General features: G+C 44.0%; 1 protein-coding gene across 1 annotated transcript in view; it reads right to left on the minus strand.

The window, feature by feature from the left end:
* Positions 1-3,856: 3,856 nt before the first annotated feature.
* The window catches only part of lrig3 (leucine-rich repeats and immunoglobulin-like domains 3), a 31,544-nt gene continuing 18,483 nt past the window's right edge, over positions 3,857-16,917 (minus strand). Inside the window, exons 6-19 of the mRNA XM_004082849.5 lie at positions 16,157-16,300; positions 15,940-16,083; positions 12,933-13,076; positions 10,561-10,641; positions 10,402-10,473; positions 9,875-9,946; positions 7,399-7,562; positions 6,832-7,167; positions 6,454-6,735; positions 5,887-6,363; positions 5,493-5,651; positions 4,800-4,940; positions 4,460-4,708; positions 3,857-4,391 (exon numbers count right to left, since the gene is read on the minus strand). Coding sequence (XP_004082897.1) covers positions 4,189-4,391; positions 4,460-4,708; positions 4,800-4,940; positions 5,493-5,651; positions 5,887-6,363; positions 6,454-6,735; positions 6,832-7,167; positions 7,399-7,562; positions 9,875-9,946; positions 10,402-10,473; positions 10,561-10,641; positions 12,933-13,076; positions 15,940-16,083; positions 16,157-16,300 — 2,668 coding nt within the window. The 3' untranslated portion in view covers positions 3,857-4,188. The remainder of the gene's footprint in view (positions 4,392-4,459; positions 4,709-4,799; positions 4,941-5,492; positions 5,652-5,886; positions 6,364-6,453; positions 6,736-6,831; positions 7,168-7,398; positions 7,563-9,874; positions 9,947-10,401; positions 10,474-10,560; positions 10,642-12,932; positions 13,077-15,939; positions 16,084-16,156; positions 16,301-16,917) is intronic.

Consider the following 16,917-nt stretch of genomic DNA (forward strand, 5'->3'; position numbering starts at 1 on the left):
CTACAGTCCTAAAAATCAGCAAATGTGTAAAAAAAAAAAAACATCCATAAAATAAAGGAAATTCTTCATCTTTGATCTTCATGGACGTCTTTCTGACTTAAAATGTCACACGACGGTTAAAAGACCAATCCCAGCCGTTAAAACATCTGCAAACCTTTTGCTGTGGATTACATGGAGATGTGAAGAAAAAAAATGAATGACTTTCACATTATTTTAATTATTGTCAAAAAAGAAACAATGAAGTTTAATTCATAAAATATAAGTCTATGGGGTAAAAGCTTAGATGAATTGTAAACAAAAAAATGCAAATTAATTCAACAGTCCTGGAGGTAAAAAGCACTCTAGCTAGCTAATGCAAACATTGACTGGATTCCCATTTCCTATTAAAAAATCTGCCCACTATACTGAAGAATTGACATTTTTTTTACAATTAAGATATTTTTTAAACCCTTTTATGAAATCAACAAAAATTCTCATTTTTATGAGATATAGATAGTATCAATTATGCTCCTTCGGGTGATTTTGTAAGGTTTTGCTCACAACAATGTTAGCTTAAGATGCAAAAATATTGACTTGAATGTTCAGGAAATAAATAATTCTCACATTTTTAACATGGTGTAACTGTATCATAAAGAATTTCTGTTTTCATTCTTTACAGAGATCAAGAAGTCATTTAAAAAAGGAATAACAATAGATGAGTTATTCTCACCAAAAAGTTTTAAAAATTAGCTAAACATTTTCCCGCCAAAATGGTTTTTGAAATTTCCTGGAGGCAGCCATTTTGAAAAGAGCAGAAAAATCCTTTCTACTGCCCCTAGTGGAATAATGATGAACTACAGGACCGAAAGTTCATTCGGATGGGTTTTCAAGGAAATCTAAGATCAAACTAATGAGTTGGGAATCACAGAATATATGTATCGAATGTCTTACGAATGGGGTTTGGAGTAAAAGCTGCTTCCTAAACTCTGATCGAACCTTAAACACAATTAGAAAATAAATGACCGTTTATATGTTTTTGGGAGGAAGAAGCTGCAGACTCCATGTCCATTTGCCACAATTAACACAAAACAAATAAAAGACTTAAGGAAAAAGAGAAAATATTCATACATTCAAGTATAAAAACAATAAAATAACCAAGTATCATTAACTTAAAAAAGACTAAACCTACTGCTGGCTAAAAACACCTTCATAGTTTAAAAAAGGCGTCCCTCCAAAGCCCCCAAACAGAGGACTGGTATCTAAAAGTGCTGTACTTTACAAGAAAAGAAGTTTCTGTTTTTAGAAAAACTTCACAGGTTTCCAAAAAAAAAGAGCCTCTGCTGGAATATTTAGAGGGATTTTGCTCAATCTGATCATTTGTTGAAGCTTCCAGCTCAAACAAAACCTCCTGGATTCCATTTCATGTCTCCCTGCCTCTCGCAGTGTTTAGATCTCACATCATGTCTCAGATGTTTTGCCAATTATCTGTGCAGCTCAGTGACCAAAGTGATCTTTGATGCTCTGCAAACATTCTTTTTCATTTTTTTTTCATTTTCCTCGTACTCTCCAACCGCAATTCCCAACCCACGTCTGGCCTGACATTTGTTTACGCTCATCTGACATACATCACCGATTCATCATACACGTCTGACCGCACACAAAGATCTTCACATTTATTCCCAGACAGCGTCTTTTGCCAGTCTTGTAAATAAAAGCACACAGCTGTCGACAGGCCGTGTAATCAGAATCCCCTCCGTTTACCATTTATCTCCTCTAAACCTCACACGTCCGTCGTTGGAGGTCACTTTTGCCCAATCTGTGGCGTTAGGAGACAAAAATGGAGCGGGACCTTGAACGCCAGCTGTTTCCCAGGTGTCTGCATGTGTGTGGCTCCACCATCTTGTTTTAATCGCAGCCCCCTCTAAGAACTGGCAGGACTTCCAACAAAAGCCAGAGTGCAGACTCACAAAGCGTGCAGCCCAGGTCCAGGTGTGCTTCTACGTTTATTCTGCAGAGAGACGGGCGAGGGATAACTCATTCCAACAAGCATTCTGTCTTTCTGTTTTCTCTAAAGTATGTGCTCCTGCAAGCCGCCATCACTAATCTGATGTTTCATGAACGGCGTCTCTGCTGCAGAGCTGCAGGACAGGTTCCAAGTGCAAGTTTGGACAGTCAGCGGCGAGCACAAGAACCCCTCTTTCTCTTTGTGATGAGGCTTGAAGCAACAAACCACCAGGCAGTGAGGGCTGGGGTGGGGTGGGGGGCTGAGTCACACTGCAAACAGAGAGCTTAGTTTGAGGCTCACACACATCGAGCTAAACCGTTTCAACAAAAACCGAGTGGATTTAGCATTATTTACATCAAATCGCTTTATTATAGGCATATTACTGATGCTGATCTCAGGACTAACGTGGTTGCTGTCACTCTGCTCAACAAAAAGTAGCACACCTGAACTTATGTATACTTGAGTATATAGTACACAGTAGACCATGCATGTGTAGTGTGTGGTGAATACTTATTATTATACCATAATACTTATAATACATAAAACTTATACCAACTAAATTAGAACATTTCAAGTTTTGAATATAGTGCATGAAATGTAAACAGCCTCCCTTTAAGTATGTATCCTTGTAGTAACTATAATAGACTACTATTGACAGGTTTGGGAAAAACACTTTGAGTAACCCTTGTGCTATCCTAGGTACTATAACATTGGGAGTTGGGTCATCTAGACCCAATAGACAGTGCTCTGAACCTTTTTTCTTCAATGATTTGTGATCTTCACTGGTGTCCATGGATTACATGAAATCTTTCCACCTTTATCCACCTTTGTCATGGTAGGGAGAACACCTCAATGGAAGGGGGGGTCATCTAAAGTAGCACAAGGGTTACAGGCACTGGACAGAAGTGCTTTACCTCTAAAGGTTTTCCCTTTTTGTTATTTTCAACACTATAGCAGGAATATTTGATGTAGCGGAGCTTAAATGGGACCTAAAATGCATGTGGACAGAAGAATCTTATCCATATATACGGGCATATACCACACAGAATCCACATTTTTGAGCTTTTTAGTGTCTTATGTTTAAATGTATGTATATATAAATCAACCTAAAGCTGTATTTTGATCCATTCACAGATTTCTGAATATTTCTCTAAAAACCTGCTCTCTGAGGACCAGCCCCTCCCGATCCTCAAAAACGAGCGGGTCCTCACATTGTGACATCACAAAGTGAGGAACAGCCACAATGAATCTGTGATGCCAACTCCGCCCCCAGGCTCACAGACACGCCCACTTCCTCTGTGAAGCTAAAGCTAACACTTGCTCAGTCCAGTTCTCACATACAGACTGTAACCCTTGTGCTATCTTAGATGACCCCCCCCCCCTTCCATTGAGGTGTTCTCCCTACCATGACAACGGTGGATAAAGGTGGAAAGATTTCATGTAATCCATGGACACCAGTGAAGATCACAAATCATTGAAGAGAAAAGGTTCAGAGCACTGTCTAGTGGGTCTAGATGACCCACTAATTCCCAATGTTAAAGTGCCTAAGATAGAACAAGGGTTACGAAGTTTTTGGATGTTTGTTTGGCCTAAAAAACCTCAAACCCATTCCTGTTCATTTTAGATTATAGATTAATGTTGATAATATCGCTTGAGAACCTAAAGGTGCTCATATAAAAAAAGAAGAAAACCTTTTTAAGCTCCAAGTTCAATTAAACTATAATATAGAAAAGAAATGATTAACTGCATTTCCGTGTCTTTTTTCAGACTTCAGAGATCCATCCCCATACAGGTTTTTGTGCTTTTAGTTAGAAAAACTTTAAGCGATGACATCATTGAGACCAAATGAGTCGAGATGAACGCAGCAGCACATAAAGGTGGATTTTTTGTTTTATTGTTTACATATATGTGCAAATTTGCTTCATTCAAAGCTGAAATAAATGAGCTGCAAAACAATCCTACACATAATGTAAGCCAAAATAAGGAATTCTGTTCATATACAATTTACAAAATAGAATAAAACTTTATAAAAAAACCAAAGGTTTACTTTGATCCAACAGCTGAAATGCCGCTTTTCATTTTATCGACACATAATCGTCCTTTACATTCACGTGCGTATCGTAGAAGTCTCTTATTGCAAACGCGTCCATTCAGTGAGGTAGAAAGGTTTCCTGGTTCCTGGTTGACCTCTTCATGAGGAGACGCTAGGTGCTCATTCTGCGCTGAGAGCTGCTTTCAGTCCTGTAGAGCTGCTCGTAGGACGGTTCCTCGCTGTCGCCGCTCCCTCTGAGGTCCACATCTGGAGCGGCGTACGGGTCTTGGTGCAGAGTGATCCCGTTGGACGTCACTGGTTGGTGACTGAACCCTGGATCCTGTTGAGGTCTCCAAGGAGCTTTCCCAAACGTTCCTGGAAGGGAAACGTCAGCTTGAAGGTAGAGAACGTCTAAAAAAAAGTAGCCGTTAGCAAAAACGTACCCATGAATGTGTTGTAGGGAGGCGGACGATCGGGACGTCCCCCACAGTCCACGACTTCCACCTCCTCGATGGACGGCCGCCGGTCCCTTTGCTGCGGGAAAGGACCATGATGCAGACTGGTAACAGGAAGTGACATCAGGAAAGCAGAAGGGCGCACGTCAAAATGCTCCGCCGTGAAATAGTCCCTCCCTCTGGAGTCGGTCAGGCTGCCGGCGTCCACGCAGACCGGTCTCTGGTCCACAGAACACCCTGAAGATGTGAAGAGCGTAAGCACCAAAGTGGACCAGAATGCTTCACTCCAGAGTTCCAATCTAGTCATGTTGAATAAAGACCAACTAACCTGTGAAAACGTCTGACGGCTCGTTGTAGTAAATGTTATCTCGACGAAGCAGAGAAGCAACTGGACCTTGATAGTTGCAGAGCAAAGGATCTATAGCTGCCTCCATGTCCGTCTCGCTTCCCGTATCAAGCTGGTAGAGACCTGTAGAGTCATGGTAGCGTGTGAGACAGATGACACAGCACATTATGTGGACCACTTAATGAAATGCTGTTTTACGTTGACAGTGCTTCTTATGTATGACGATGGGTTGTGTCTATTGATCCTCAAAAATCTGTCCAAGGGTTTTGGTACGATTTGGTAAACTACTGAGCTGCACTGCTTGATGGACTGTCGGAGCGTTACTGAGACTGGCAGTCTTACGTACTCTGCTTAACCACAATCAAGTGAAATAGTGAGCGTATCGTTTTGTAATTTATGTTACAACTGAACAATGTTGAGTTGTTGTCAATAAAGTTGGACTTATCTGTTGGTGTTCCACTCTCTGTGAGGCAAACATAAAGAACACAGTTCACCAGAAAAACTTCCTATTGAAAGCTTTCCCCAATGCTCTGCCCTTTTGCCCCCTCTAAGCATTCTGGGTAGTGTAGTCCTACGACATTTTATGACTGCTTCACTTCGTCCAGTATAATCTGTGGCGCCTTATGGTCCAAAAGAAATACGATAGCTACTTTTAGGGCAGACGGTGTGTTTTACCGTTGGCGTCTTTAGGTTGGAGGTAGTAGCCGCTGATGGAGGACGTCATGCACGGATGACTGCTTCCACTCTCGGATGGGATGTACCCATCCTGCCGGTCAGCCAAAGTACCCTGGGAGGACAGGTAGCTGGGGATATCTGCGGGCAAGTTGGTCTCATCTGGAACACAGAGATGATGGATTTCATAAATATTTCCCAAAACAAAGAGGACAACTATCAAATAGCCCCCGCCCCCACACTCTTTAAGAACTACCATCCTGCTAGTAATCAGCTGTTTCAGCCACACTTATTGCTGATAATTAGGAAAGTAGGGCGGTAACTTTGGAGAACAAAGATCAGAAGGCTCCAAAACAGACGCTTCATGACATATTATTGTCAGAACGGGTGATGCTACCTGTGTTTGTGATGCTGCAGTCTTCATTTCGTCGTCGAGTGTGGTAAATGATGACCACCCACACCAGGGACGTCCCGACCACGCAGCACACCACCGCGATGATAACAATCCCCACGGTGGTCCACCCGTCTTCGTCAGACCCTGCTCCCGTCACAAGGCCGATCCCCACGCCGCCCTGCCCTCCCGAGTCGCAGTTGGGGTTTGGTATGACCACCAAGCGCACGCTGCCTCTCTCTGTCCCGAGTGTGTTGGACATCTCACAGGTGTACTTTCCCGCGTCGGCTTCTGTGACGTCTACGATGATCAGGAGCTGGTTGGCTGCGGCAAAAAAGTGGCGCTCGGTCACCACCAGAGGGCTTTCCTCTTTGGTCCAGTTCAGCCTGGGGGCAGGGCTGCCCCCGGCGATGCACTGAAGAACCGCAGTTTCTCCCTTGGCAACGGTGCGATCAATGAGCGGACGCAGAAAGGAGGGCGTTTCTGTACCAAAACAAAGGCGGGAAGAACAGACGTGAGCGCTTGCAACCCAACAAAAGCAAAGGCAACCAAACAGTTTTCTCTGACTCTCACCAAGAACCGTTAGTGTAGCGTTCGCAGAAATAGCCCCGGCCGTGTTCTGCGCCGTACAACTGTAGACGCCAATGTCTTCTGTCTTGACATCCACGATGAAGAAGACGTCGTCCTCCGGCATGACGTGCATGCGGCGTTCACGAGCGGCTGGGAAGTCCGTCCCTCCGTCTTTTTGCCAGGCGATCTGAGGGGAGGGGTGACCACCAGCAGCGCATTCCAGCCGAGCCGTGGCGCCAGCACGGACGCTCAGATCCATGGGCATCTTGGTGAAGGAAGGGAGCACTGGAAGCGTAGCAAAGCACACATTTATTGGATTAAAAACGTTTTGTTTTTTTAATCGGGCGGGTAGCAGTTCGGCTCCTCCCATTTCAAACTTACTGTGAACGGTGAGCTTGGCCTTGGTGGAGTAGGACGACCCAAAGTGGTTGGAGATGACGCACTGGTACTTCCCCTCGCTGGAAAAGTCCACAGTGCGCAGCTGCAGAGTGCTGGTGTACTCCGTCACCTCGGTCTCGCCGCCCACACGGCCCTGCACCCGCAGGTGGGCCTGGTTGTGGATCTCGGCGTCGTTCAGGACCTCGTTGTCTTTCTTCCACGCGAAGGTCATGGGAGAGTCGCTGGAGCTCGCCGCCGTGCACAGAAAGGTCACGTTGTTGCCTTTGAGGGCGGACTGGGTCTCGGGCTGCACCGTGATCTGAGGCTTGGGGAAGTCGACTGAGGAGCAAATGAAACCGCTGCGTTAACATCGTCATAGTCCGTCTCAGGAGCGAGCTTTGGAGTTCGCTGGCTCCACAGGAGCTTTTCCCGTCTCCATTTACCACCATAAGCAGGTCCAGCAGCACACGAGGGTAACACTCCACCATCCGGGTCAGTTTGGACTTAGCGGTTCCAGGGAGTCTACGCTACATGTGTCTGTACAGATGTTGAGGCGACGGCGTCACTCACCACACACCAGCTCCTCCTGGCCCACGGCGAACACACTCCTGCCCTTGAGCGTCTGGGGGTGGGCGCAGCTGGCGTTCAGGCGAAGCAGGAAGGTTTGCTCGGTCACCCAAACAGGAAGCCACTTCAGATGGCAGTCGCAAAGGAGGCTGGACGTGTTCAGACGCCTGCAGGAGGAGGAGACATCAGGAACGCCAGCGCACTCGCTCATGAGGGTCAAACTGAGGGAACGATGGCTTCTGATACGCCATCTAATGATGACCCAACATAGGAGGAGGGTGTCTAACATCAAAGGGGACCATGTGATTGTCAGCGATGTGACAGGTTCCATCTGATTGGTCAAAAGCGTAAAAGATTCCATTTGATTTGTGAAATACTTCCAGCTGCTATTGTTTTATCACGTGTGTAGTAGCATTTAAGGCATGATATCGCGATAACGATACACTATTGACTTTGAAGGCGTTTCTTGTTGTGACCTTAAATTTACGGCGGACTTCACTCTTTCGACAAGCGTCAAATTCACTGTTCGATACTTTCCCAAAGATGGCGCTCCAGCTGCTTGTGGGAGGAGCTACCGCCGAACGTCTTTGGTTCGTTTTTGGTAGTAATGGGAAAAGAAAAATATTCCAATGTTTTTTCTCCACAGTGGTTTTGGACATCTAACCCGTTGATTGCATCAACACAAGCTAAAGCTGACTACCTGACTGGTTGATGTGACACGAATTCTTCGGCAAAGTTCAGATTTTTGAACTGTCGATGCCCAAACCATGAAGTGACGCCCAAACCGCGGTGCTGGCAGACTGATGCGCGGCGCCAGCCGTTGGAGTCGCGCCGCAGGAACTCAGATCACGTCTGTACTGGTGGCTTGTATTGGCAAGAGTCTGCCGATACTTTAGGTATTCTGACACACGTCCCACGATACAAATCGCAATGAGCTACTGGAACACATTTTCACTTTTTATAAACAGTATGACTTAGAAAAAACTGTACTTGAATATAATTGTAATAAAATGGTCAAATTAATTGTATTCAATGATCACAATGTTAAGCACTGCAAGTGTATCTCAAAGACAAGTTGCTTTTGTCCAGGAAACGTCATAGAGCTTTTATTTTGGTAACTTGAAATATAGAAAAGAAACAGTCAACATTGTCTGATTTCCACAACAAAATATGTTTCAGTATAAGAATAAAAAACAGAATGAATGTTCCTTAACCAATAAGGTTCTAAAGGTCTAATCAAGTAAGTAAAGTTCTGTTTCTTTTCAACATGAATGTAGCTTCTCTAGAACTTTTAGATGCTTCAGGAGCCTGAATGGAGCTTCTAAACTAATCAATAAAGTGATGATGATGAGGCAGCATGCCAGGATGAAGAGCTTTAATGTGGCTTTAATTTGTTTCCATGACCGTCTGCTCTGCAGATGCAGCTCCACTTTCTCACACGTGGAAGTAAAGACGGATTTCACCGCTCATCGCCATGACGATGGCCTTTCTTCAGAGCGTTGGACACATCACTCTGATCCATCAGGACTAGAATATATTGCTGGGAGGTTCTGCAGAACTTTGACCCGCTTTGCCGACAGCATTTTGTCTCCGTGCATCAGCCGCTGTGCAGCTGCAGAGCTTCACTGGTTCTGATCTGAACTACAAAGAACCACAATCCGGGTTTTTATGGTACTGACAGCAACATGGAACAGAGTTTCTGTTCGGTACCATCCCAGTAAAAACCAAGAAGTTCATGTCTCAGAACAACAGAACCAGCTGCTTCTCTGAGATCTTGTTGTTTTGTGGTATAGAGCTGCTCTAAGAGGCTCAGTGTTCTCTGCTGCCAACTAGTGGTTGGAGGTTGAAGTGGAAAACAAGAGTCAGACTGCTATAAATCCTTCAACCAATCAATGTTTTCCTGTTTCTCTTTCTTTATTCTAGTTTCTTCCTCCATTTTTTGCCGCTTAACTCCTCCTACAATGTTTCAGCTTTTTCAACCATTCAACTATTCAAATCTTCATCTCTTTCATCTTTTTACAGCTCTGACTTTTGCTCCTTCAAATCCTTGAACTTTTCCAGAAATTCCAATAATTTTGCCTCCATTGAAATAAATGGGGAATCCTTGGTGTAGAAGCTCGCTGGTTCGATACCCGGCTCTGATATTTTTCACAAACACATTTTTTGTTATAGTGCTGTTTTCACTTTATTTATGGTCAACTTTGATCATTTCTTTATTTTTGCCAATTATGACCCTTGAAATTTCATTTCCATTTCCCTCCTCAGGACATTTTCTTCTGGAAATGCAGCTCCTTTTAGGTCAATAAATATCGTCCCGACAGCATTTGTAATCGATAAAATATCACAAAACGAAATATCGCAATATATATCCAAATACATTTTTCCCAACACCCCTAGTCCGTGCACTGCCTCAACCTGAGGCCTGAATCCGTTCGGTGTGAACACAGAAACACTGAAGCTCAGAGGCGACCAGACTCACAGCTCCTGCAGGTTCTTCAGTGGAGCGAAGGCGTCGACTTGGATGGCCATGATGGCGTTCCGGCTTAGATCTCTGCAGAAAATATGACAAAGAAGGATTAGCAAGCGGTGATGTTCTACACAAAGAGCTTGTTTTTGGTCAGCATCAGCTGTGAGCAGTAGGTTTGTAAAACCGAAGAGAAAAAAGAACGTCACAAAGGAAAGTCTGGGCTCCAGAACAATAAAACTCTGGGCAGCCGTGTTCTGCCTTAATCAAGAGGGGCCCAACTCCAGGCTGAGATTCCACCACGGCTGGGAAAAAGTCTAATTCCAATCGAAAGCAGCTGTTCGACCCGTACACACACCAGCTCGCCTCCTCTGGTCCTGCTGATCGATCTAGTCTGGCACAAAGTTTCAGAGCAGCCGGTTTTGAAGCCCCACCCCCTCCACATCAAAGCGGAGGAACCGCAGTGGCGTTTGGGTGTTTGGTTCTAACAAACACTCGCCGCGTCGTTTGGACACGATCACGGAAACACGACGCCGACTCACAGGTGCTGCAGCGCGTCCAGGCCTGAGAAAGACTTGGCGGTCACCGAGCGGATCCTGTTCCCATGCAGAAACCTGGGGAAAACGGATCACGTTGAAGGAATTTGGCTTCTATTCATCCTCCTTTTGTTTGTTTAACTTGCTTCATGGGGTCAAACTCACAGTCTTTTCAGGTTATGCAGAGCAGAGAAAGGTCCGTTCATGTCCTCGATGGTCCAAGATATTTCGTTGTTTTTTAAATCCCTGCAGAGGAAAGAAAGACGGCCACGCTGTGAGAAAAGCTTCTAATGTCAGTAAAACTTTACTCTGTGTCCTGTGAAAAGTGGAAAATCTACCAAACTTTTAGATTAGGTTCAAAGTGACTCTTAACAGGAAGTCATTTCATGGCTTTTGCCGCACTTTATAAAGTGCTGGGCGTGAGACGGACTTCCTGTGTAGCACCAGGACAAAAAAGGTCTACAAGAAAGCACATATCTATGAATATCCTACGTTTTTAGGTCAAATACTTGTTAAAATACTTTTACCTTTTAGTTCATCTGTTTTTTTTCAACATACCTCTCAAATTATATAGCTTTTGATAAATTCTCCATGAATTCTCCATGAATCTTCACATTAAAACCCTCATGGTAGAAACAGTAATTGTTCAAGTTTTCTTCTTTTCAGGCTAGTTAGCATTATTTCACACATCCTAGCTTACAGAAATATTGACAAGTAGCCTTCATGACAAACATTTTTTTTATTTACGTGTGTTCTCTACTAAAATGCATTTTAGCTAGCATAGCTTGGTAGCTATGCTAGCTAAAATGCATTTTTTCTTAGAGAAAAAAATGTGTTAAATCTTAAGGTAGCCTAATACAAAAGATGAATGTTGGGGCTTCAGACTTGGACTTGAGACACAAAAGTCTCTCAGACAGAAGTTTGAATCGATCTACCCGTAAAGACTTAGTTTGGGACTCGTGAACCATAGTCATTTGTTTATTTGTGCGTTTACCTCCTGATCACTGTCAAGTCTGGTGACAAAGTTTCTTTTTTTCCCCTGACATTTCATTGGCGGCCATGAGATTTGACTTGAACTTGCGTACTTGGCTTTGTGACCAAAGACTGGAGACTTGACTTGGATTTGTGACTCAACCTTACATACTTGACTTAACCTTAAACAAAGACTCGAGACTTGACTTGGATTTGCAAAATCTTCTTTGAGCTTCACTGAACTCCAACTGTCAGTGACAAACAACACTTTCTAGGTTAGACAATGACTCCAACTTGCTGAGTTGTTTGAATTTTCATTAGATTTTTGTCCTGATCGAGTCCGTTGTAATGTTCTAAACAATGTTACCAATATTATCTATATTAACATTATTATTAAGCAGGTCATCAAGATAACAGTCCGAAAAGTGAATATCTTGGTTGCATTTCAATGGGCAGAAGTGCAGAGTTAAGGCAGCTTCTTCTAAAGACCATCAGTGAAACTAAAATACTGCAGACGAGAAAGAAAGAAATGATCATTTTAACATTTTATGGTGCATGAACTTTGAAAAAGCAACGAAGCCCCAATTAGTCTCAATTAGAGCAAATGTCTATGAGACATTACAGAAATACTACTTTAACATGATTTAAAGTACTAAATATAAACGGGTTTATGTTGTTGCAAATGTATGTTTTTACAGCCTGATGACATTTATTCTGATTAATCTGTATAATAACTTGTCAGCATTTGCAAAGTTTGACGTTTCCACAGCAAACCAAGCATTTATTTGTTCCTCTTTATTTATGACAGCTGAAGGAAATGGGAAAGGAGAGAGTTGACTCCTGAAAACCGAGTGCAGACATTTATCCTGCGACCATCAGGGAAGTAAAACATTAGGCAACAACACAGAAAGCAAGAACGGCTCAAAGAAAAGGTTTCCTTTGATCCCTCAGCTATTATAATGCTGTCAAACTGGTATTTTCCTCCTCTACTTGCCTGGAAATGGCTGATGAAATTGGGAATGTGTGTGTGTGTGTGTGGGGGGGGGGGGGGGGGGGGAGGGAGTGAAGCCCTCAAGCAATCCATGTCCACCTAGATGCACACCTGCCCTGCGGTGACCCCAGCGACGCAGCTCACATTTGGTTCCAGTTAACTTCTCAACCATGGGAAATGTTTCTGAGCACAATGTGGGAAAGAGGAGATGCTTGGCTGTCGGGGTGGGGGGGTCACACACATGAAGGGATGGTGAACTGTGGGCGGGTGGGGGGCATTGTTTTTTTCTTCTTTCCCGATGTGTATGGAGGCACCTCAACACGGCCATTTATCTGGCATCCCAGAGACAAATCAGGCAGAAAATGTCCACTCATGCTAGGAACTGCTTGGGGGGGGGGGGGGGGGGGGGGGGGGGGGGGGGGGCGTAGAGTCGCAATAATCAAAAGGTTTAGATGTTTTCCTGCATCCATTTTTATGAAATGGGACACCAGCTTTGGTTAGAACTTGGACCACTTTGGGTGTTTGACACACAAGACTAAAAACGAGGAGACGGTCGTTAGCGGGCGCCACTCACAGCGTCTTCAGGCTGGGGAGACCCCGGAAAGCCCCGTCAGCGATGAAGCTGATGCTGTTGTTTCCGATGTGCAGCTCATCCAGCAGGCTGAGGCCCACAAAGCTGGACTCCTCCAGTCGGGTGAGGTGATTGGAGGACAGGTCGCTGAAGACGAAAACAGAAAAGCGTCCAGTTCAGATGAGCTGGGAAGAACAGGTTACCCAGAAACCCCTGGAACTTTCTAACAAATCCACTCAAAACCTGTAAAGTCCCACTCAAAAAGGGTTTTTTAATTCCAATTGAACCGTTTTTGGCCTAAAAATAAAAACGTGTCGTTTGGTGGACATAGTTTCTGCAGAGCAACAGAGTTAGCCCAGCCCAACTTCCCATTATCCCTGTGTTTACATGCCCCTCCCGCTAGCTTACAGCCCCTCAAACCCCCAACCAAAAATGCAACAAAAACAGCAGCAACATCAGATCCGTCCATCCGTCCAGTTCTGATCCAGATTCCAGCTCAGACCAGGAAAACAGAGATGTTCATGGATCCGTTTGTCTGCAGGTGGAGGATCAGAAAGGGGCGGAGCAGGAAGCTTGTGGCCCCGCCCAGAGTATTTTCTACATCACAATTACCATGTCTTTCAAATGGCCTTTTGTTCGTCTGCTCCTGATTCACAACAATTTGAACAAGGAAATACCCTTGTTCTATCTTGTGGGGTCAAAATGACCCCACCCCTACATTGAGGTGTTCTCCCTACCATGACAAAGGTGGATAAAGGTGGAAAGATTTCATGTAATCCATGGACACCAGTGAAGATCACAAATCATTGAAGAAAAAAGGTTCAGACCACTGACTAGTGGGTCTAGATGACCCCACTCCCAATGTTAAAGTGGCTAGGATAGTACAAGGGTTACCGTTACGTTTTTAAAAATGTCTTCCATCATGAGAAAAATGCTACAAAATCACCAAAAACCGGATTTTCATCACACATCGATACCAGCAGTAAGATCATTTATTCCTCCAGGTTGTTTCTTAGCTAAGTTTAGCTTTCCCAAACATTTCTATCATTTCTAGAAAAATGTGAGGTTTTAAATGTTTTGTCTTTAAGTGCTGCTCTCTCGTGCCAGAAAGATTGTACCTGTTAAATTAAGTATGAAGTCAAAGCAATAGTTCTGCTTTGATTCCATGTTGAGATCATCACAAATGCCTCAGCAAACCTGCTAAAACAGACGCTTTAAAGAACACAAAACCAACCAAAAACAGCAAAACCCTCAAACCTAAACCATGTGAGGTCCGTTCATGTCTGACTAGAGTGAAGAAAGACAATATTCTGATCATTTGGGACCTGAACCGTACAACTTCTACTGGACTACGTTGAACCAAATTTCCCGGTTTGTTTCCCCCCCCCCAAAATGAGTCAAAATGAAACTAGAGTTTGCATTTTGTTTTCATTAGTCAAAACTTCTAGTGGAACATTTGATTTGTTTGACGTGACGCAGCAGCTTTAATAAATTCCAACTAACCGTATTTTCTGCACTACAGGGCTCATCGTCAACGTTTTCAAACGTATACGTCACACAAAAGGTGCTATGCGGCGGACGAAAGAGTCAGAGATAAGTCCACGTAAAAACACGCAGTCTGACACCGCTACACGTTAGCCGCATTAGCGTATTTACCATAACACCAAATACCATTCTGACAGAGAACCGAGTACGCTTCAAGTAGGGCTGCACGATATAAGCGAAAACTCGCGATATTAGTGATCAATATTGCGATTGACGATATAACTTGCGATACAGGGGAAAAAATAGCAAAGCAACCAAAAACATTTCCCTTTTACTGCAACAGATTAAGTTAAATAAGACTCAACATAACTTAAGTTATGCTCCAAATGACCCTCGTCTACATAGGAGGCCAACATCAACATAAAAGGAATCCATCCGATTGGTCAAATGCTTAAATTGATTTATTTGAATGGTTAAATACGATATGCGTATTGCACAGCTTGATATCGCGATAACAATACATTTGTGATTTATTATCAAAATTGCTTTCACATCAGTAAACACACACTAATTTGAAAACAGTTAAAGCTTTTAAGAGCGCCTTCCCAAAAATAGGGTAAGTTGAAATATTTGACATCAGCGTCGATCAAAGTGCAAAAAAAAGACAAAAAAGAGAAATCATTTCGTCTAATAGCGTGCCTCCCTAAAGTCAATACTTTGACAGTTACTGAACGAAGCAACAGAACACATGTTTTCATTCCTATTGACGTCTTTGTCACACTGCCGTCTGGCTACATGTTTTTGCGACATTAGATCATTTTACGGCTGTTCTTCAGTCAGCCACAGACGATCGTCATGCCTGATGAAGGCCTGAGTGCTAAAGCGTTGCAATAAACGTGCGAGTAGCGAGTCCATATGCGATCTGAAAATCCTCTCAGCTGACTGAGCACTAAAATAACAATTTGAAATTCTTCTTGCAAGAATGTACATCATCAGGCCCAGATTCAAACTCATCAATTACTCCATTCAAACGGCTTAAGCCTCCTAACAAGCGTTTTAGCGACTGTTCCGACATTACCCAAGAAAGGAAGATAAGAAGGCCGGACACGTGTGCTTTCAACTTCCAAGGAAAAGAAGGAAGGACGTTGGGGAAAATGCCAACAACAAATAAAGAAAAAGGGGGGAGTATTTGTGAAAAGGCTTAGACGGGGCAAACATCAGGCCGGCCACAGTCGTAAACAGCAACCACAACAAAGGAATGCGGCGGCGTTTCCAGGAACCCGATAAGTCGTGAAGGTTCGTGTGTGAAGTTCAAAGCAAAACGAGGAAAACTATGAACGGGATTCAGCATTAAAGACGGCAGACAGGTGGAAGTTCTGAGGGTGAAGAGATGGGGTGTTGATATGATGGCATTGTGTGTGTGTGTGTGTGCGTTTGTGGCAACAGGGGGAAGAGGACCGGGAGGAGAAGTGTTGGGAGTTCAGAGAGCGAATGGAAAGTAAGGAGGGAAAAACAAGAGACTCACAGCTGGCTGAGTTTTTGGCAGAAGTCCCAGGCCTCGGGTTCGATGGCGCCGATGGCGTTGTGTCCGAGGTGGAGCTGCTGCAGCGTCAGCAGCCCGTACAGCCAGCGCTTCGTCACCACCGTCAGGTTGTTGTTGTCCAGTTGTCTGCGCGCCACAAAACCACGTTTTTAGGGCTGCACGCCAAAACCGTGGCGTTAGCTTGTTAAGGTTTGCTTACAGGACTTCAACGTTCTCCAGACCCCAGAAAGCGCCGTCCATCAGGCGGACGACGCCGTTTCTCTGCATCTTTAGAAAACGGAGAGACTGAAGACCCAAGAAAGTCAGGCCCTCCACGTGGCGAATCCGATTGCGGCTCAAATCCCTGAGACATAAAAAATAACACCAATTCAAAAACCGTAAGGCTAGCTCATGATTTTTCTGCTTTGTGGATACTTCAACCTCAAAGTCTTCCAAAGTGTCGATGCGACGCGTTAATCATTGAAACCACAGCCTTAGCTTTAGCGTTAGCTGACGTTTTACGCACTTTATGAGGGATTGGAAACATTTGTGACTAAATCTTGTCAAACTGGAGTTAAAATGAGAAATCTGAATATTTCAAGGGCATGAAAACGATTTTAACGATTGAAACGTTTTTGAAAATTAGGTGGAAGTTTCAATGACGTAAAAAACAAACACAAATGACTAAATTTGCACAGACTAAAACAAACAAACATTCGGATAAAACAATCAGATGTGGGTATCGATACCGACGTATTACTGGTATCGCATTCAAATTTGCTGCTTCCTTTCAGACACGTCAATCACTGGCATTCTATTCTAGCCAATCATCTCATCTATCCAGCGATTGTGGGCGGGCTCATTTAGGAGGGGGTGGTTGTGAGCGTCCGTCAAAATGCAGCGGGGGAAGGAGTGACCCGATGGATGGGAGTGACGTGTGAAACACGTCACCGTGATGTCAGCGTGTGTGAAAACAGAGAT

This window comes from Oryzias latipes, chromosome 23, assembly GCF_053564925.1.
Source record: "Oryzias latipes strain Hd-rR chromosome 23, Olatipes_Hd-rR_3.1".
NCBI lineage: Eukaryota > Metazoa > Chordata > Actinopteri > Beloniformes > Adrianichthyidae > Oryzias > Oryzias latipes.